General features: G+C 31.7%; 1 protein-coding gene and 1 long non-coding RNA gene across 2 annotated transcripts; both read right to left on the bottom strand.

Moving 5' to 3' along the window:
* Positions 1-12,713: 12,713 nt before the first annotated feature.
* On the bottom strand, positions 12,714-13,096 carry LOC115878943. Its single transcript, XR_004049644.1, has 2 exons — positions 12,837-13,096; positions 12,714-12,786 (listed from the first exon to the last, which is right to left on the bottom strand). It is a non-coding gene; the product is annotated as an uncharacterized LOC115878943 (long non-coding RNA).
* Positions 13,097-21,998: 8,902 nt separating this feature from the next.
* LOC115878850 (piggyBac transposable element-derived protein 3-like) lies at positions 21,999-22,619 on the bottom strand. Its single transcript, XM_030895467.1, has one exon. The coding sequence runs from the start codon at positions 22,617-22,619 to the stop codon at positions 21,999-22,001; it is 621 nt and encodes a 206-aa protein (XP_030751327.1).
* Between the last annotated feature and the right edge of the window lie 274 nt (positions 22,620-22,893).

Raw genomic sequence — 22,893 nt, 5'->3', positions numbered from 1 at the left:
AAATTTAAAATAATTTAATATAAACATTTTTTTACCTAGTAGCAAAATATAAACAACAAATTAGATGTCAAAATTATTTATATTAGATCCCATTTAAAAATAATATAGTCTTTAAATTTTTTGTGGTAACGTTGGTTTATTAAATAATAATAATTACAGAACTAATTTGTTGTATTAACAACAAACTTTAAAATCATGAAATATAAACATTTATTAATTTTCTAAGCATGCAGTGTAATGGAAGGAAAATATAAATAAAAAATTAGAAATCAAAATTATTTATAATAGGTACTTTATATTACTATTTAAAAATAATATTTACTTTTACTGGCATTTACTTTAAAAAATAAATGAAATATTTCTTCGCAAAAAACTACATATAAGAGAATTAGCATAAACAAAAAACAAACATTGTTAACTTTTTTTTTAAATTGGCACGTGTAAAACTTTCAATTTAATTTTCTCACCCCATAGTTTGAGTTCGAGAACCCCATTTACTTAACCACATTACTTAAATATGATTATTAAGTTCAACTAATTCGTATTATTAAAACATCTAAAATACAAATATGTATTTTTAAAATTAATTCTAAGTTCATCTCATCTCTCTTAAAAATTGCTACTTCTCAAAATTTCCCATTAAAAAATAGACCATATATACCATATAAAATAAAATAATTGAAAGATCGGGCTACGGAAAATCACACAAATTTTCGGAAAAATTTTGACACCTGTACACTGTGTGCGTGTGCATTCAATTAAAAAAAACCACTATTTTAGTATTTTAAATATTTTAATAAACGCCAAAATAGCACAGTATTTATAAGGTGAAGTTATAAAAATTTGGAAGAACTAATAATGCACTGACGCACACAAAAATCAAACGAATACTAAATTTCATTTATCAAAAGCATTCGATAGTCGTGGCTCAACGATAACCATTTAGTCGCACGGCGAGGTTGTCACATATGCTTTAGTATACAAATGAATGAATGATTTTATTATACATACATATCGGGCGATAGTTCTATATATTTTTATTATCTCTAGCTTTAAAAATAGGTATTACATAGATAATTTTCTTTCAAAATACCCTAGGGTAGGTGTTTCATCTGCTCTAGTTTGATTAACAGAATATGGCCTCAATAAATTTTTACTAAGTGGGAAAGCTTCATCACCTATCATGACATAAGGTAATATTTCTTGGGTGCCTGGTAATTGTCCATCACATGGCAGGTGCAGCTCATTTATTTCATAGCTTTTCCCAAGGGAGAAGACGCGAATATGCCAGCATCGGAGTTTTTTCCGTAAGCACCTACATCAACCGAAATAAATTTGTAGTTGGCATCTATTAAAGCTAATAAAAATACACTAAATGTTTTCTTGTAACAAAAATACTGTGAGCCACTGTTGGGTGGAGCTTCTATGATAACGTGTTTCCCGCCAATTGCACCAACAAGATTCGGAAAATTCCATTTATTATAAAAGTCCATCGCCTATATCTTTCCACATATTTTCATCTGGTATTGGCATAACTCTTGGTTGTAATACTTTCCAAATTGTTTGACAAGTGAAGTAAACTATTTCACGAACTGTTTCACCCAATCGATAACAGAAGTGAAGTGACTTGAAGGAATTTCCAGTAGCCAGAAATCTAAAAAAAAAAATTTTTTTAGTTAATGCTTGCAGAGAAACTACGCGAAGAAGAACTACGCCAAACCAAAAGCGGACAAGCTGCCAGAAATATGAAACCTCCAAAATTTTCCAAAGAGCTATCATTTATAGTCCCATATTTGTTTGAGGATGAAGACCGCATTACAAATATCCCAGCACTGGAAGAGACCCAAACCTCAGAAAACGAAACTAATGAGACCATTGAAGAAAATTCACTTCATTCATACTCAGCAGCTCAAAGCAATAATCCTAATGACTTTGCAATAACAAACACTCCTATGATTACGCCGTTCATCTAATTCGGTTGCTTCGGTGTTTGAAAATTATTTAAATAAAAAACTAAAAACTGGTCCAGCTTTGTAAGATACACTCACTAACTTTTTTCTATCAATGGCTCAAACTGTTAAAACATTTCCATTAACAGATCAAATAAAAATAAAAAAAGACCTTTTTGAAAATGTAACCGAGGTAGAAATGAGAATTGCTAGCAATACAGCAAATAATCCTACAAATAATTCACTAAATGATACAACAAAAAATTTACAGCGGGGTTCAGCAAAAACATCAGCACGTCAGTATTATAACAATGTAGTTTCTTCAATGTCATTTTCTCAGCAAGAGGAAGATAATCAGGAAGACCCTACATTGTATGTAAACCTTTAGGCTGAGTTGTTTAATTATAAAATAATTTAATATAAATTACGCAATTATTGATTGATTAACATATATGTTTAGAATAAATATTTAAATTTAAATTACTCTAACTCTTTGACGTCTATTTTCTATTAGTTTTTGAATAAAAATAATAACATTACGTGAGTATTTCTTACCTTAAACTAATTGCTAGTCTTTCAGTCGACCCGATCGATTCCCGAAAAGTACTATTTTGCTTTTTGATGGTGGGGCGTAACAGATTTAAAAGATTACAAAATTTTTCATAGGTCATCCGAAAGTATTGGAAAAATTTTGCTTTATCTCTTATCAAGTCATCAAACAAGGTATGAAATTATCCATACAATTTCCTCTTCATATTTATATTATGGACCCAAATTCATTTTTTTTTCTTCTTCCTTTGCTCTTCCTCTTCAAATGCACATGCAGTGGCAAATAATTCTTCACTAGTACTAATTTTAAATTTGGGAAGCGAACGTGAAAAACAGAAGTTTCGTACTGGTCCTCTTCGAGGATTGCACTAAAATGAAAATGCGGGAATAAAATCCGAATATAATATGCGATGATAACAAATATATTGCGATTCGTCCGATGCGTCCGGTGCGAACAAATGCGCGCTTACCTTAAATGAATAATACCAGGCTTTGCCTGCCATTTGCTTATTCAACTTTAATATGTGATCTGCCCATTCCCTTTCAATGTCGGCATTAAAAACAGTGAGGCGACCCATTGGTTGAACTTTTTCACAGGCGTTTTTATTTAAGCAGTGCAAATGCTACTACAGCACTCGTTAAAACCACGCTGTTTTTCTTTGGAGGCTGTTAGGGTACGTTCAATATCTTCAGGGGTCCACCCGCAGGATTTTCTTTTTTCCTTTTTTTTCATTATTTTTTTTCCTGCAATAACAAACATAAATAACAATACCTATTACCTTATATTTACAATTACTTAGAAATCTAGTATTTTTATCAAAATTATTGTTAGTTTGGTAAATCGTACCGGTACAATTTACCCAACGGATATAGGTACGATTTACCAAAGTGGCACATTTTAATATTTTTTATTTAAATCAAGCTTTAAAATCTAAACTTTAGAACAGAAAACTACCATAACCACCAAAAAAAAACGTTTACGTTATAATAAAGTAACCTTCTTAAGATTTATTTACTTACAAAACTTAAGAAAATCGCGAAGTACCTAATACGAATTATTATTTAGAACGTATTATACGTAGTTGGTACCATGGTATACGTATATGATACCAAATTTAGTACCCCAATTGACACGATACTTTTTTATAGCCGTCAAAATAGCCCTTGAAAAGTTAACATAGGAAAGTGAAATTCATTTTTTTCTATCTTTAACCTTTTTGCCCCTGTAATTGAATAAAATATAACGTAAAACAATGTAACTTTGTTTTACTACCCTGTATATAAAAAATAACGAATAGGAAAATAAAAAAATTATAAAGTAGATTTTACTAGAAACAGCTTTTGTATTTAATTCTTTCTTGTAACCCCCGTAGATTTTGCGACAAGGTTTAGGCCCCTCTTAAACGGGCCACCTTGTACATACATTATGAATATTGATACATATAAATAATTCTATTAAATAAAAACAATTTTAAGTTTTTATATCCTACTTACATTATCTTTATTTTTATAGGAGTATTACTAATTACATATGTTCGCGTTACAGATTTCTGGTTAACTAAGCAACCAAGTTTATAAAAACTCTGAGAGAAACTCACTTGAACCTCCTTGTCTTCCTAAGTTATTATCAGCCTGGTGGTTGTGCGGATTTGTCAGCTTGTCTATCATGAGTTGTTCCCTTTTCGCTTGCAATCTAGCGACACTCAATTGCTCAAGGAGCACAAGGCGCTGCAGTTCTTGAGTTGACAAGTTTCTTGTCTCCTCAGTTTCTTGTTTGAATATTATTTTCTGTGGCCGCTTTTGTACACTGCTCGTTGGCGAAGGCAATAACTGTGTATCCTTATTACTTTCCAAAGAGTTTTCTGAAGTATTTGGTTTATCATTCTCTATTCCAATAGAACATGCGCCAGAAATTTTCACAAAAACTGGATTTTTTTCATAATTCATAAGTTTCAAGAATTCTTCTTCCCATTCTTGTAGTTTGATTTTTTTGTTTCCGGTTAAATTTTTATCAGTTTTTTTTCTTTACATCGGTTTTCATATTATTGAGGATTTTTTTCAACTTCTCAACAGTAGTACTTGTCAAAAGGACTTTATATTTTTTTAGCAATTTGACAAATATATGTCTAAAACCGGCCAATTTTAACTGGCAATTCTTCTTCACTCGAAGACATACCTAGTTGCGACGAATAGACTCGCTTAAACTCGCTTAAACTTGGATGGAGATCTTACGATTGTACACATTCCTGTCACGACTTGTTTTGTATGATTTTTTATTATTTGTTTACAGGGCTGTGTTCGTATTGACCTGTTTCATTCATCATACGCAAAGCCAAAAGTAAATACTTATAAGTATAAGTAAGTACTTACTACAAGTCATTACTCGAAATTAAAAATATTTTCCCAATATTTACTTTTAAGAAAGTCCTTCTTTTTATTCAAACAAAAGTAAGTAATAGCTTCTACTTAAAAGTTTTTGCTTTTTCTTATAAGTGATGACTTTCAAGGTAATACTTTTCTTTATTCAATAGACCTAATATAGTTTTGATTTCAGGACAGTTCTTGTATTTTTAATGTTTTTAATTTTTATTTTAATTTTTAAATTTATTTATTAATATCTCTGAAACTATCAAACATTATTTGAAAATATCTTAAGATTATGTAAGGTGATCAGAAAGAAAGCTAAGAGTGTAATAATATACTGGGTGTTCCGTTTAAAAAAATCATCCTGATCAACTCACATTTTTTTTAATTTCTATGTAGAGGTTAATTAAACTTAATTTAATTTAATTATTTCCATGAAATACATCCTAATACATACTTTAGGTTTGCATTTAAACAAAATTGCTAAGTTTTTTATTTTAGGAGCTACAGATGCCCGACGCACTATTGCCGGACTCTGTATATAACAACAGAGAAACAGTCGGCCTGCATATGTATATACAGTACCGAGCAAAAATAGAGAAACATTTGATTTTGCAATAAATTTATTAATATATCAAAATTAAAGACAACACTCTTTGTTTAAATCGTAATTATACATGAATAAATAAATAAATATAAATATATAAATAAATGCCTTTATTGTCAAAAAATTTTTCAATTTGTAGACAAAGGTAAACTAACAAACAAAGTAAAAAAACAAGGTACACAAACAAACAAACAAAACATTATACAAATAATATTGTCAGTCTTATTGTTAAAATAAACATTTATAAATGTTTATAATGTCAAAGAACAAAAAATAAAAATAATATTGAAAAATATTTAGCTAGTTTATAGTAAAATATCAATGACCCCTAAATAAATTCATTTCGATGTCATTAGTAAATATAGCAATAGCAAACATTAGACCAGTGTTTACAAGATCAAATTTGATTTTCAAAATATAATTCATTTACGGCGTAGAAATCCTTGTCTAGTAAATAAGAGTTCAATGCTTTGTGAAATAAAAAAAATGATGTTATGGATTTGATTTCAAATGGCAGGTGATTGTGCATTTTTTTCGAGTTGTATAATATTGAACTTTTAACTAACTCTGAGCGTGGGATAGGTAGATAAAGATCTTGCTCCGCGTTCCTGAGTGGATAAGTGTGAGATGGCCTTTCTTGAGAAGCTGATACATGTTTACGTATTAGGCAAACGGATTCAAATATAAATAAGGAAGGAAGAGTCAATATTTTTAATTTTTTAAAAAAGTCCCGGCAATGAGTTCTGCTGTTTAGTCCCAGTGAATATCGAACAGCTCCCTTCTGGAGCCTGAAAATGCGGTCAAATTGAGTCGCACAACACGTACCCCAAATAATAATAATGTAATTTAAAACTAAGATAATATCAATTTTCTGCTTGTGATAGACATTATTATAGGTATAAGTTACAAGGTAATGAAGCGAGCAAAAATAGAGAAACATTTTTATAAATCAACTAATACAGGAGCAAACTAATACTTGGTTGCATAGCCTTTATTTTTAATAACTGCTAGGCATCTCCTTTTCATAGAGCTAACTAGGTTTTTTATAGTTTCTTGGGGCACAGAATGCCAGGCGGCTTCAACAGCTTCAAATAGCTCAGCACTATTTTTGAATTTTTCGGGATGTTCAGTCCGAATTTTCTGGTCAACTAAATCCCATAGGTTCTCTATGGGATTTAGGTCAGGACTCTGAGCGGGCCATCTGATCACCGTAATATTTTGGTCTATGAAAAATGTTTTAACTACCTTTGCCGTGTGCTTTGGGTCATTGGCGTGTTGGAATCGCCATCGTAGGGGCATGTTTTCTTCTGCATAGGGCAACATAGTATCACTTAAGATCTGCAAGTACTTGGTCCGGTCCATAATTCCATCAATTTTTACAATGGGGCCCACCAGAGAAGCAACCCCATACTTGTACATTTCCCCCTCCGTGCTTGATTGTACCCAAAGTGTACTTAGTACCAACTCCTTTGTTCTTAGGTCGTTTAACCCATAAAATTCCATCCGAAGAAAATAAATTGAACTTACTTTCGTCAGAAAATAGAACACTATTCCACCTTGTTTCCGACCAGTTCAGATGATCATACGGAAACTGAAATCGGGTGGTCCGATTTTTCTTCGATATGAAGGGTTTTTTGGAGTGGTTTTCGTGCTGGTAAACCACTGTCTCTTAAACGTCTTCGTACGGTATGAACACTGATATCCAGCTCTTCAAGTTGAGCTTTTATATCGACAGCTGTATTGAACGGAATTTAAGAGCCATAGTTTTAATTTTGGTGTCTTATCAAAGCTTTTCTGAGACGGTATAACTTGAGAATCTTGGAAATAATCGACCGATTTAAATTAAGCTGTTTGGAGATTGTTGCTTGTTTAATGCCTGATTGATATTTTGATACTATCAATTGTTTTACATATAACGGTACAATAATTCCTCGAGGCATATTTACAAATTATACTTTACTAACACGACATTAAAAAATATCGTCTATTCGGTTTCATCAGTAAGTATAAATTAGGTATTTTAAAAATGTTTCTCTACTTTTGCTCCTCTAAAAATAAACATACATTCCTATGTTTTTTATATACAAAAATTTAAAAATGATAAACATGTTTTTGCGTTGATCTAGTGATAAGTGTATAGAATCCGTATTTACTTATGGGCACTAGTCAATATTCCTGGTTATTTATTTGAAAAATATAATGTTTCTCTACTTTTGCTCGGTACTGTATATATACTAATATAATAAAACCTATACATGCTAACACAAAAAATAATATTATTTGTTAATAAGAGCTTTTAATAAATCATTTCTATCTTATCTTAAGTTGTTAGCAATTACTAATTGATCCTCAACCTTTTGTAGATGTAATTCGTATGATTTCCCAATTTGTTGATACTCGTGTAACAATTCTTTTTGTAGTTCCATTTGTTCCGGTCTTTGCTGCCGGACTTTTTCAGAAAATTCCTTAATAGTTTCATGGCAATTCTTGATAATTGAAGCAGTCGGCCCCAGCTGTCTCTTTGAAAGTTTTACCTGTGTAGTTTATTATTATATTACTATTTCAATGATGTGTTAAATGGAATTTAGTAATTTCATTAAATATCACTATGTAACAAATATTCCTACCCGTTGTGTTGTTCCTGTTGGTGTTGATTTTGCTAAAATGGTGGCAACGTTTTGCGAACATTTGACAGTTTAGTTTTCTTGAGTTTCTTGACTCATTTCTGAACTATTGCTCTCTGCGGGGCTTAGCACAGTTCCTGGCTTACAAGTAAGTCTGTAAATATCATCCATTTATTGTATATTTGTCTAAACTAGATCAAATGATAATTGATGTATAAACAATAACATAGGTGTAGCTTTTCCAGGTTTCAAAACTAAACCATTATTTCCTGTTACTGCTATGGGCTCTACATTATGCTTACTTTCTAGTAAATCTGACAATTTTCTACAATCAAATATTTCAATTAGTTATCAGTATCCTTCAGAACATTCTTCCCGATACTAATATATTAAAATTGTAGTTTTAACCCTGTAGATTAATCTGAAAATTCAGTAGTTACCTTTCATATGGGCATGACACTCTATTTCCTCCTGTTTGTCGGTGATCATGTTTTTATAAGACCTTTCCAATGATTTGTCTTATTTTATTTATTTTCTTATCTCACTTATATATGGCTTACATTATTACAATAGGTTTTTATTTCTTCGGCTATTTTTAGCCACGTTTTTTTATTTTTTATTTTTCTAATATTTAATAATTTTAACTGTTAAAGTTCACTCGTTCTACAGAAATTTATGGCTTTATCGAGGGCTAACTCATCTAATAGAAGCAATGATTCCCTAGTCGTTGGATCCCTAATTCCCATTACAATTTTGTCTCCCAATGCCTGGTCTTCACTTGTCTGGTTTGGATCTACATTGTTGTAATTGCAACTCTTGACCAGATGACGACACTCAGTTGGGAAATGTTCAAACGTTTCACCGTCTTTGCACTCGTTTAACCCGGCGGTAGTCGCGCTTGTTTATTTTACACATTTGGTCGCGCCGGGTCTCATAGACCCAGTGTTAAAACATAACATCCAGGACATATATAGAACATCTAGGGTACACATTTATTTATATTAGTTGAGGTTTAAAAGCAAAAAAGTTATTTCTTAGCAAATATTTTATTAGTAATTATAAAAATAATATTTAAATACTCTGATCATCAATATCAATATTACCTTCTTCGCATACCTTACAATAGATATTAGCATGACTTAGGCATAAATATTTGTAACACTTTTTACAACAGTAACTAGTTTTACTATCCTTTTTAACACATGTTTCACATCTTTTACGTTTTCCAGCTTCTGGACGCTGTCTTTGTTCCTGAGACATTCCGGCAGCCTCTTGTCTACGATATCTAACCTGACGTGGTAAATTGGTGAGGGTTGCCCTATATTTTTGGTATTCACTTATCAGTTCACGGACCAACTTCATCAAGTACCTTCTACGTTTCAAATCTACATTAGGGTTGTTTGATGTAAATATTATGTGAGAATTTATCCCGGCTATATTTAGTAATGAATACAGAACAACCATTGGCCAACGTTTTGTATTTCTGGCACAATTATAATTTGCTGATAACCCATCAACAATATCAACGCCACCCTTCGTTTTATTGTAAAATGTAATAATACTAGGCTTAAAGCTGTCGCCAGTATCAGGGTCAATTTCGTCATCGAAGTGCATGCTGGATAACAGTATTACGTTTTTTCCTTTTCGTGGGACGTATGATACCAGAGTCTTATCTTTTTGGAAAGCAAACATACTTGAGTTGACTGGACGGTGTTTTGTATTCACAAATTCTGGGGGCAACTCTCTCTTGTTTTTTCGCAATGTTCCAATAAGAGTTAGCTTGTGATTTTGAAGGAGTTCGTTCATTAATTCATAAGATGTAAACCAGTTGTCTACAGTAATGTTCCTGCCTGTTTTTGTTATTGGCTGAATCATACGTAAAACAACACTTTTTGGGTCATTACTTTTATGAAATCTACCTTCTGGTTGCCGACCTACATAAACTTCCAAATTGTACGAATAATACATTTTCGCATCTACCAAAGCAAATATTTTAATTCCGTATTTATTTGGTTTCGAAGGAATATATTGGCTTGAAGTTACTGCGACCCCTGAATCCTTCCAGTTTCTTATCAATTGTCGCATACTCACTTATTGTATAGTGTTTTTGGCAGTTCTGAACAAACGAATCAAATATTTCGCGTATGGGTGCTAGTTTATCAGTTTCACGGCGTTGGTCTCTGGTGTTTTTATCATCCGTACGAATGACACGCAAAAGAAACCGAAAACGTTGTAGCGACATTATCAGCCAGAATAAATCTACTACTACCAGTTCCATCCCGATTCCAAAGTTCTTCCGTATTTAACCTGTTGCTCTTATGTATGCCAGCTAAATACAGTAAACCAAATAGAGCTTTTATTTCCGGAAGATTAGTGGGTTTTGCATCTCTAGAACGCTGATACTTTGCTTCTATATATGTATTAGTATTTTTAACAATGCTAACTAACATTTCTTCTGAAAAAAATAAATTCCAGCAATCTAAAGGTGTTTTTGCATTTTTGGCTACCCCTTTTGCGCCTGGTAGATGCGTAACTATATTTGCCCTGGATGTTCGCACTCTCTGCGAAAATGGATGTTTGTTCCACGATGTACCATCTTTAGCAGTAAAGCCTGGAACACTTTGTGCCGTAGATTCTTCTTCGGTCCCACTTTCGCCTTCTTGTTCGGTATCCGAAGCTTCTCTGGTCTCAAGACAATCTTCATTTTTTTCATCATCTTCTTCATCATCAGACTCCTCGTCCACTGAATCTACCTCCTCAAACAAACGCATAAGCCTTTGCTGCTCTTTTATGTATGGACAATTAGTATCCATATCTAGAAAAAAATAAAAATACAAATTTATGCCATATTTTAACTGGGTATATTTTTGATATTGACATATATTTTACCGCAGCAAATAGCTACATCTGGAATACACTAAAAGCTATCATAAAAAATCCTCTTACCTGAATATGAATTCATATCTTAGTGAAAAAAGACACTACACAATTTAGTCGCGCTGGGTCTGTTCAAAAAAAAATGAAGAAATAAGATGGTCGCGCCGGGTCTGACTACTAAAACCTTGGATTCACAGAAATTCTCGCAACGACAAATAATAACTGACCAATGCACGAGGATCTATTCCCAAAATTAGGAAGCTAGAGGGCGGGGCGACAATGGCAACGTTGCCACTTTATAAATACAAGCATGTAAGTATATCGCTGGGTCGGTCAGACCCAGCGCGACTACCGCCGGGTTAAGGAAACTATATCTTTCAGAATATTTATTTATCGTTGGGTTTACATATTTAGTAATAAGTTCCAACATGTATTCATATTTATCTTTCTGATCATCGGGTATCACAAAATTCGACATTATTCTGGCGGACTCTGTGCCAATGATGTTTCTCAGGATAGATAATTTTACCAGTCTTGTAGCCCTATCGCAACTAGATAGTCTTCAAAAGCTGTTTGGTAAAACTTCCATTCTCCCGCATCATTTTGCCCTCGCAGATCAAAATCTGGCGGTAATTTTACTGTGTCCATGGTAGCCATCTTTTACACTTAAGACCGACTTTTTATACTTAATTCTTGATACTTTTGTGAGCGATACTTTAATACTTTAACTGCCTTTATTTACGTACTTACGATTGCGCCATGTTTTACGTTTTTGGGGTATATTTATGAACTAAGTGAAGGTCTTAATAAATATTTTATTCGTATATTAAAGTTAAAGTAAATTAACAAAACACACATAACAACTGATAACTTATAATTTGATAATGTACACAAAACATCACCCTTTAGAACTTCATCTGTCATGTTAAGAAATGAAAGTAAAAATAAAGCGCCTCTCGTGTTTGCTCGCATACTCAAATTTCAATTAATGCCTGTATATATTTTTAATATATTTTTTAAATTTACATTTTTTTAATTGTTTTTCATATTTTTTTATTATCTACAAAGGCAAAATAAAACACTAATTTACCACAATACACCAAAACACTTTACTTTTGCACAGGACGCGCGTTTCGCTAACCATGTTAGCATCATCAGCAGATGGTCAAAATTTAAGTTTTAATCATCTACTGATGACGCTAACATGATTAACCAAACAAGCGTCCAGTTCAAAAGTAAAGTGTTTTGGTATATTGTGGTGAATTAGTGTTTTATTTTGCTGTTGTAACACCAAAGATTCCAACCCTCAACTCTGTATCTACAGGGTGTCCTGTATAAGGATGCACTGTACCAATATCCTATAAACTATATAGATAGATACAATTTTTTTCATATTTAGCAATTTTTTTATCTCTTAAAATCTATAGGGGATACCTATACAGTACATTCATATCTGGGACACACTACAAACAATTTGCTTAAATTAAATAATTTGGGGTGTAATAATCAAAAATTAACTAATAAATAAAACGGTTAAAAATAATAGGTAAGGATAAAGACGAACTTGAGTAATATATGTTTATTAATTTAAAATATTTTAATATAACAATATACATTGATATTATCTTCTATGTCTATGTTTCTATATTCTCTTGTCTACTCTTCTGAAATAATATCAGCAAAATTATACTGTTCAAATAAATTTGCACCACTTACCTTTGTATTTTTAATCTTTCTTTTGTGTTTACAAGCCATATTTTAATTATATTGATAATTTCGGTTTCTTTTGACTCTTGAAATTGACCTTTCATGGAGTCTAAAATATATGTTATTACAGTCTTTACAAATATCTGTAAGTTCAGATACCTAAAATTGCTTTTGGCCACTAACAATGATTTCAAACTTCTCTTCTGTTCGGCCCCATCCCAAGAATATTTTTGTGCAATTTCATTGCCCAGAACCTTATAAAGCACTTTCTTTGTACTTTGTGCTACTCCTGAACCACCAAGTCTAGATAATTCTCGAACCTAATAATTCTAAAAAATACCTTTCTCTTAAAAAATACACAATAAATGATTATAGAAGAGCCTACATAAATACCTATATAAATACTATATTGTAGGAAATTTCAGCACTACACTTATTAGAACAGAAATCTTCAATGATACTACCAGAGATACTACTACCGTCTACTACTTTGATGATGTACAGAGGATAATAAAGAATCACTTTAGTCTGAATCCAGTTTAATGTATAATATTGAAGTCATATTTGCGTAACATTGACTATAAGATTTTGGCTTCTTTTTTTTTGGTTGAATTTTAAAATATTTTTTAGTATAACCTATTTTTTTTCGAGGTCTCATGGTTTTCGAACATTAAAAAATAGATACTGAAAACACAAACATAACAAGAACTATTTTACCGATTCTATACTTAAAATAATTATTTGCATCACTTACCTTTACGTTATCTCAGTGTTTTAATTATTAAAATAGTTTGGATGAAGCACGTTCACTTGTTGTTTTTTTGTTAGGTTATGTTATGGATGTACGATTCGAATCGATTTCAATCGAAGGTCGATCTTTTTACCCAAAAAATCGATTAAAATCTATCGAGTTTTATCAAACTATCTTTTGGTATAATCGATCTTTTTATTTCATAATGGAAGATCGTTTTTATTTATACAGTTTTACAGGTTTATTTATTTGTTAGAATAAGAAACACTGTATTTTTGCTTGAATATTTGTTTACAGTGCTGTAACGCAGCTCTCGGATGCCAAATTTGCAACGTCCCTGTTCTCGGACACCCAAATTTGTAACGTTTGCTTCTTCCTGAGCTGCGTTACTGACGCTTAAGTTTCTTGTATTGTTGCTTAGAAGATCTCGGGCGCCACCTCTAGTTGGTTAGTAATGGTTATAGGCCCACTAGTGCCGGTTGCATATTCGGAATTCGCCGACACATTAGCCGCTCGGGATAGTTCGGGTCCTTCGTAAAGTACCGACGTATTAGACTAATACGTCGGCGATTTACGATGCGCTCAAAATATTGTTTCTTTCTTCGCAAGTTTGTAAATCGGATTAATTTGATCTGCATCTGTAATGGGTATTCGTAATTTTTTATGATCAATCAGTAATCGTCTGTATTGGTTTTCATTGTGATTAGCACATTTCGAGCAGATTGCTAATTCAAAAACATGGATTTTAAGCATTACCAGCTGTACCTGATAAATAAATAATCTCCAATAAACTGAAGTTGTAGATTACTGATAAAAAACAGATTTTTTTTGCAGAGAAATTAAATAATAACATTAATGTCTTTAATGCATCATTAATACAAAATAAATAGTAATAGCGCAGATAACATGCTTTTGTTTATACAGCGTAAAAGTCTTATGCGCTTTCATGTGAATGCTGTTCTAATAATACACCGTAAAGTTTAATTTTAGTATTAAAGATTCTCGATTTACCCTAATCTATACTGCAATGCAATATGCAGACAAGAGTATTTCGTTTTTGTAAATCACCGACGCACGACTAGTCTAATACGTCGGTACTTTATCAACCGTCCGTCGCTGTCCCGACCTAATCCGAGCGGATAATGTGTCGGCGAATTACGAATATGCGTGCCGGTTCGGGTAGCTTTTAAACAGTGGAGAAGTATGGCAGTGTTACAGTTCTTTTAGCTCAGAGGTGGGGAAAATAAATTAAACTCTAATCAACAGTTGTAAAATAAAGGGCAGGTCGTGTTTTCCAAAACTATTTACAAGTCAAAGTTTTATTTTAAATGCAAAAAAATTCACAGTCCTTTACAAAGATGCAACCGGGGGGGGCATTGAAAATGATGAATAAAAACGTAAAAATATGATTAGTGTTAATATGAGTGTATTACATACATATGTTTAAATAACGAACTTAACAAAAAACAACAGATTTAAAGATTCACTGAAAAAGTAGTAATGTTAACATTAAATAAAACATTATCAATAATAATTATGCGATCGCACCTATCCGTAAAAACAAACAAGCAAAAAAAACAAAATAACATACAAAACATCAGGTTAACATGATGACAGATCATGATCGATGATAGATAAAGAATTCTTACGGAAAGTTACACTTTACGATATAATTTTAACTGTTAAAGGCAAACCCCATTTAAACACAGAACTTTTTAATACCTACTGCTGTATCTAAAGACATTTTTTTAAATTACTAAATTCTTAGCCACGCTTCTGTTCTTTCTTGGCTGTTGTGCGTCACGTCACAGATTAACAGGCCCACGTTTGCACCACAAGGCGATGCTGCAGACCACTAGGTAGACCGGTCGTAGAAATTTATGTTATACAACTTGTAGTCAATCTACACAAATATTATCAAAAGCTTTTTTCTTTAAAATGTGTTCAGATTTTGTAAAAAGTGTAAGTCAAAATCGCAAAACTTAAAATTGATATGAGTTTCTTAGTTTTTAACTAATATAGTGGCGAATTACAAAAATTCCTTTTCAATGAAAATTAATCAGTCAAATAAAATAATTTAATAAATTACTAGCTTTTTCCCGCGACTACGTTCGCGTTACACCTCGAATCGTTCATGCATTTATTTAAATTATTTTTTACTTCTTTATAGAGAGCTAGTGAGCATAGATGTTTTTTTATTTTTCATCTTTTTTTTATTTATTAAGAGCACTAATACTCTCTTTATAGGTTATTTTTATTCTTTGAAGGATAATTGAGGAAGATATATTTCGTTATGATGTCACTAAATAAACTCTTGTATAAAATTTTATACTGTCTGGTTTATAATGTTATAGTATTGCATTTTCGTACAGCAAACTTTTATTCCCTATTCTACTCCCTAAGTGTATAAATTTCATAAATTCTCTTTATCTTTGTGCCAATTTTTATGTGTGTAATCCAGAGGTCACCAAGTTTTATATAAATTTTTACTAACTTTACCCGTTTGGTTGATGAATTTCAAAAATTTCTTCTAATTCTTTTTGTAGGATTTCATTCTTTTAGACCAAATAGTAAGGAATTTTCATACAACAAACTGTTCCGACATAATTTTACTCTCTAAGAGGATGAATTTCCTAAAATCTCTTTGTGTAGATAATTCACTAATGTCGTTTATACGAACCTTTGTGCTAATATTTATGTATCTATAGCTGGCGGTATGAACTCACTCCTAAAATATCTAAAAACTTAATATATAATCTAACTGACACACCACTGACAATGACAAATAATTTATTTCTGGAGGTATTGTGTGTAGGTGTTTTTCAGGTATGTTTTAGTATTTAGTCGTTTTACACAAAGAAATAGCCATTAAGCACTATAAAAATACTTCATAACAAATCTACACATATATACCTTTCATCTAAAAAAAGAATCATCAAGATTGGTGAAGCGGTTTCGGCGGGATGGATGCAACAAAAAACCCTTTGAGCTTTTATATATTATATTATGTATAGATTAATTATTTTTCCAACATATTTTACTTTGCAAATTTTTATAAATATTCAGACTCGCCAATATCGTAGTCCACCGTGTCCAGCCTGTTTAGCCAAACGTAGGCCGATTCCTCTCCGGCGGCGCGCGGCGTCGTGACCCTGGCCGATGGAAGAGTCTTGAAGACGCTCATCCGCGCACAGGAACAAGTTGACTGCGTAGCGTATTGCGTATTAATCGATTCTGAAACTTTCTATCCCATGTATAACATGTTACGCAAGTTTATTATTTTAATCTCGATTTTAATAGATAAATATGTGAAATGCCACCTGAATATCTTCCGCCATGACATGTTTTACTTTTTGTTATGGTAAAGTGATTTGTATAAACTTTGATAATAACGTATATTTTCCTCCATTTGTGATTTTTTAATTTTTAAGCGGTAATTAAGTATAACATTTTAGGAAAAAGAAACACTGTAATATTTAAAAGAATAAGAAGAAATTAGTCTTATTTTGAAGAAAAAATATAGAAAAACTCTTTCTATAGAAAAAGTCTTTATACTAACCAGAGTCCGGTGACATATACGCGGTCTCACCGGAAACATTACTTATTACTTCACATAACTTGAAGAATATCTACTTTTAATAATGAACACTTCAGAAATACACCAGTAAAAACATTTATTATTTGAGATTAAAACTCGAATAAAATTATAAATATTAGTTACCTATGTTGTTATAGCTTTTATAGGCCTGTTTAACGACTTAATAAGTTACCTAGCGAAAAAAATCTGTGCGCGTACCTACCACTATTGTTACAGGTTAATTTTTTAAAGAAATATGTTACACAAATTAAAAACGCTAAAATTTTAATGGTATTACTTGTGCATTATTGGCCTTATAATGCAATTAGTTGGAATTATATCTTCTTTAAATATAATTAGAATTTTTAACGACTTTTAAGTTACCTAGGAAAAAATCTGTGCACGTACCTACCACTATTGTTACAGGTTAATTCGTTAAACAAATGTGTTACATATTATTCGTGGTATTAGTGGTATTATATTGGAATCAGCTTGGCATTAGTGGGGCATTATATGAGAAATTTTGGTATTTAATTCGTATTTTTGGCATTACTTTAGCATTCGTATACAGACATTTGTCAGCAGTTTACTCCTTGTAGATAATCAAAAAGTTTTTAGATAAAATTTGCTTTTTATGTCAGATCATTTCTATGAAAAATTACATTAGATTTTTATTAAAGACGCTGGGTAATTAAAACATTGACTAATAAAGCTTGTCCACTTTAAATAAGGGTCACGAAATATCCTCCTTGGAGTGTTTGGGTTAAGGGGTGTATAATAAATTAATCCTTGTTTTATAATAAAAACCATAAAACATTTATTTGTGAGTAAAATAATGCAATGGTTGGATATCTCTCCTTTATAATTAGGTGACTAAAAATACACTAAAATAATTAGAAAAAAAATCTTGTAATTATTTAGTAATTACGTCAATATTAATTAATTTACTTTCTAGTCTATTTTATTTTATGTACAAATATATTATTAACTCTTAATCTAAGCATTAAGTAATAAAACACTTTGTGGGCCCCCTTATATCGTAAGAGGTTACGAAATATACTCCTGGTTACACCCCTTACAGAAAACAGTGTAAGGGGTGCAAATAAATTGTATAATCACTGTTTTTTATAATAAAAACTTTAAAACATTTCTTATTTGTGAGATTAAAAAAACAAAAAAATGCATTGGTTAAAATAAGTACATTCAATACATGTATTGTGTTAGACCTTTATATGCCCAGTATATTTTTGTTTAACAAACCAATCAGGAAAAAATCCAAAACCTACCGTTATAGGAGGTATAAGATGATTAAACTTATATAATGACAACTACTTATCGGATAACAAATTAATTACTACTCTCAGCTACTGTCTAGGTAGAATATACCTAGAGTACCTACACCTACCTATGATGTAGGTAGATTAAAGCTTATTTTGACTTTACGTCCCACTTCGGTGTCACAAGCTGAATTTGTCAGGGATGGAAGTACAGTACATGATATGGGGACCCTTATTCCGAAAGTAGTACAAAATTAGACCGGGTAAAAGGGCACTATCATCAAAAATCGATATATTAATACCACCGTATAGAGAAAACAAATACTTATTTTTTGATCCAGTACACAATAAAGTCTTCGTAGGGAGTAATTTTTTATAATTATTTACAAAAAAACATTTCCATTAGCGCTTATGACCAAAAAAAAAACTTCCCATCATTCTTCTTACTCATTTCAATCATGCGAAAATTTGGTTTAAAAATAGACTTTTTTTAATATAACTTTCATTTAACGAAAAACGAAGTCCTAAATGAAAAAAAGAAACAATTTAAAAGTTTCGCTTATGTCTTGACAAGGTACCAAAGCAAACCCCATATTTTTTGCTTTTAAACTAATAAAGATATATCAATAAACAATTAGCGATGTAATGGCTTTTGCGCGCGCTGGCCGACTGCCGCCGCACACTGGTTCGCTCTTATGGACGTACGTGGCCAAAACCTGTATATTATTATATCGGGGAAAATTAATGTATCAATTAATATTTTTTAGCAAATCTATAAATAATTTAGGCGTTTGGAGTTGCCAAACCTATAAAAAAAGTTCTTTATCGTTAGACGTTTTCAATTATACAGGTAAAGTAACGATGGTTCATTAGAATTTAAAAGCGCAATTTATTTACCAATATTAATAAGTATTACTTTATAAAGATATTTAGGAAAAATAAAAAACAACAAACAGAATGAACAACGGTTAGAAGATATGCGGTAAATCGTTGATAAGCTAATAAAGATACAGGGTGGCCCATAAGTGTGAGAAAGTTTAATATCGTCGTTGCGTAGACGAAAATATGAAAAAAGTATTATATAAATACAGTATGATCGAAAAAAAGCGGCGTCAGTTGGCTGGGAAATGACGATCGATGATATTTCCCATACAAATTTACATATAAAATGACAGCGATCTTCATTTCATAGCCATCGTTGACGCCGTTTTTCTCGATCATACGGTATTTGCATGTTTTATTAAGGTGCATATACTAAAAATATTTTGTTGTATAAAGGGTGTCCCAAAGTAATGATAAAGTCCTGGGCTTTTTTAAATCATAACTCCCTTTTTCTGTACATAATTTGATTCAGCATAGAATTGTGCATATAGGACACTATTTTTATTTGAAAAACTATGCGGTGTTGCCATGCTATTTCTTATTTATTAAAATTTTCGTTAATAATAGTAGGTATATCCGAAAATTGGTTAAAATCTGAGGTTAATTTATATTTGTTAATATCTAATGCTATACTATGTTAATACCCTGTACTTTAAACCAATATTTTCTTAACACCAAAGAAAATAGAATAAATTTGTGAAGAAAAAACTCACATATCTTATACCGGTCATTTTTTATGGCGTGGCTAACAATGAAATATTTAAAATGCTCTATTTCAATTTTTAAATGCACATTTATAAACCATGCAACATTTATATAAGACGTTTGTTTACAAGACAATTTATGCTGAATAGCAGATATTAGCAGCTAATTTGACATGGTTCTCAAAAAGACATTATGAAGTTTCATTTAAGTTAAAAACAATCACTTAGTTCAGCTGCGATATCCTTGATTTAGTTATGTATATAAAATATATTTCACAGGTACAATATAATTTTGATATTTTCAAATGGTTAGTACTATTTTTTTTCATTTTATCTGTCAAAAACTGATATTATATGAGGAAAGTATACGTGCAGTATAGTCTAATTATAAAATGCACTATTTAATATTATTTTGAAAACACTAAGTGAGTAATTTATTCATTGTCGATACAAAAACAGTTATATATGCTTTTTTAGACTATTGCATATAAAATGTTATCACATAAGTGCTCTAAAGTGCATGATTTTCCAAAATATATTTTTTTTTTGTTTTTTCATGTTTTTAAATATATATTATAAAATATTTGATCATATATGATAAAAATAATTTTTTTCGATATATTGAGTTTTGGCCAAATTTTTATAAGGGAGTGAACTACTGTGCGCCGCTGCGCCGAGATTTCCTATACCCTTGTATATATGACGTCATGGTGTGGCAAATGTAGCATTTTAATTCGATTTGGGCTCCCTTATATAGGATAACAGAAACATTTTCAATGTTAAAACGACAGATTTAAAGATTCACTGAAAAAGTAGTAATGTTAAAATTAAATAAAACACTATCAATAATAATTATGCGATCGCACCTATCCGTAAAACAAGCAAGCAAAAAAAAAGAATTCTTACGGAAAGTTACACTTTACGATATAATTTTTTAACTGTTAAAGGCAAACCCCATTTAAACACAAAACTTTTTAATACCTACTACTGTATCTAAAAGACTTTTTTTTAATTACTAAATTCTTAGCCACGCTTCTGTTTTTCTTGGCTGTTGTGCGTCACGTCACAGATTAACAGGCCCACGTTTGCACCACAAGGCGATGCTGCAGACCACTAGGTAGACCGGTCGTAGAAATTTATGTTATACAACTTGTAGTCAATCTACACAAATATTATCAAAAACTTTTTTTCTTTTAAAATGTGTTAAAAAAAGTCAAAATCGCAAAATTTAAATTTGATATGAGTTTCTTAGTTTTTAACTAATATAGTGGCGAATTACAAAAATTCATTTTCAATGAAAATTAATGAGTTAAATAAAATAATTTAATAAATTACTAGCTTTTTCTCGCGACTACGTTCGCGTTACACCTCGAATCGTTCATGCATTGATTTAAATGATTTTTTACTTCTTTATAGAGAGCTAGTGAGCATAGATGTTTTTTATTTTTCATCTTTTTTTTATTTATTAACCCTTAAAGACCCGAATTATTTTTTTTTATTTGTACTGTCTTGTTTTAAGTTTTTTTTACCAAAGAGGTTCTAATAAAACTATTTAAGCACATTTTTTCAAAATTTTTACTACAAACTCATAAAAAAAGGGTGTTACATATATGTAACGCTGGGCTTTAACGCTACCTAATAGTAAGACATATAAAAAAAATAGAATTACTTGGTATGAAAGCCTACATTACAAGTTAGACAAAGCCCGATATCGCATTTTTTGCACATGGTTCTTGTACTTGTTGTGCAGAGTTCCATAGCACACCTTCTTCTTTTATTGTCCGGTATGTAAACAAGTAGATGGTCGATTTGGTCGTATCTAATTTCGTCGCTTATTCTGTTGCCTTGTTTACTGCCTAAAGAAGCTGATGGTCTTCCACCCCCTTTAGACACAGTACCATATTTTTTTAGGTAAGTGTTTACTATTTCTCGTCTAAATTGAAGTTGGGTGATGGATTGTCCTGCTTTTTTGTGTAAAATCCATGCATTTTGAATTGAGACGTCGATCAACCAAGTAAATATATTCCACCACCATTTCTTTGAACGAATACCTATACGATATCTTCCTATGTTTTCGTCCATCAAGTTAGTTCCTCCCATTGACGAATTATACTTTCCAATTAGGTTGGGTCATGGTACTGAGATAATGTTTTTCTCTTTTTGAGAATACCTTCTAACTTGGGAAATCGGTTCGACGCCGTAGCAAGTTGAGGCCACGGTAACAATATTATTATCTGCCCATCTCACCAATATAATTCCAGTTGTCCTATCAAGTATAGAATGGTACTCTCCACGGGTCGATCTTTTTTGAAGAGTTGCCTTGGAGGGTATCGGTGTTCCCTTTGGAATGCGGTTTTCCCTTACGGTTCCTGTACACCAGTATCCTTCGTCTCTTAGATCTTTTAGGAGGTAAATACTTGTGAACAAATTATCTACATATATTTTATATGGCAAACGAATCTTTCCTTCAGGCAGTTCTCTCAGCATCATTTTTAGAGGTGCAGTACATTTGCCATATAATATCTCATCGGATACATTCGCCCTAGGATTTTTTCCCTGATATAAATCGAAGTTTATCAGGTAGCCATCTTTTGTATTTAAGCACCACATTTTGTACCCAAACCGAATTGGCTTTCCTCGGATAAATTGCTTACATGAGTGCCTGCCGTAGTATTTCACCATGGACTCGTCGTAATTGATGTCTTGTTCAGGTACAAAATGTGTTAAAAAGGCTTCTTTTAACTTATCCATAAGTGGTCGAATTTTCCACCCTTTGTCATTTTGATCTGGCCGTAGGCGTTACTTATAAGTAACGCGGGGCTTTTAAGGGTTAAGAGCACTAATACTCTCTTTAGGTTATTTTTTATTTCGTATACCCTCTTTAGGTTACTTTCTCTTGCTGGGAGTGAGGTTTTTAACCCTGGTTTCATGGATATAACTTAAAATACCGACTTTCTGTCTTCTACTTTTGAGATGTTCATGAGATATTTGAGAATCGGTATAGTCACAAGTTATTTGTTCACTT

This window comes from Sitophilus oryzae, unplaced genomic scaffold, assembly GCF_002938485.1.
Source record: "Sitophilus oryzae breed Bouriz unplaced genomic scaffold, Soryzae_2.0 scaffold_1536_pilon_pilon, whole genome shotgun sequence".
In the NCBI taxonomy this organism is placed as follows: Eukaryota; Metazoa; Arthropoda; class Insecta; order Coleoptera; family Curculionidae; genus Sitophilus; species Sitophilus oryzae.
The sequence above is the reverse complement of the archived record's forward strand: the minus strand, read 5'-3'. Positions and strand labels throughout refer to the sequence as shown.

Coding starts and splice junctions, on each gene's coding strand:
- LOC115878850 (XM_030895467.1), bottom strand. CDS start 22,619: ATGGATAAGTTAAAAGAAGCCTTTTTAACACATTTTGTACCTGAACAA.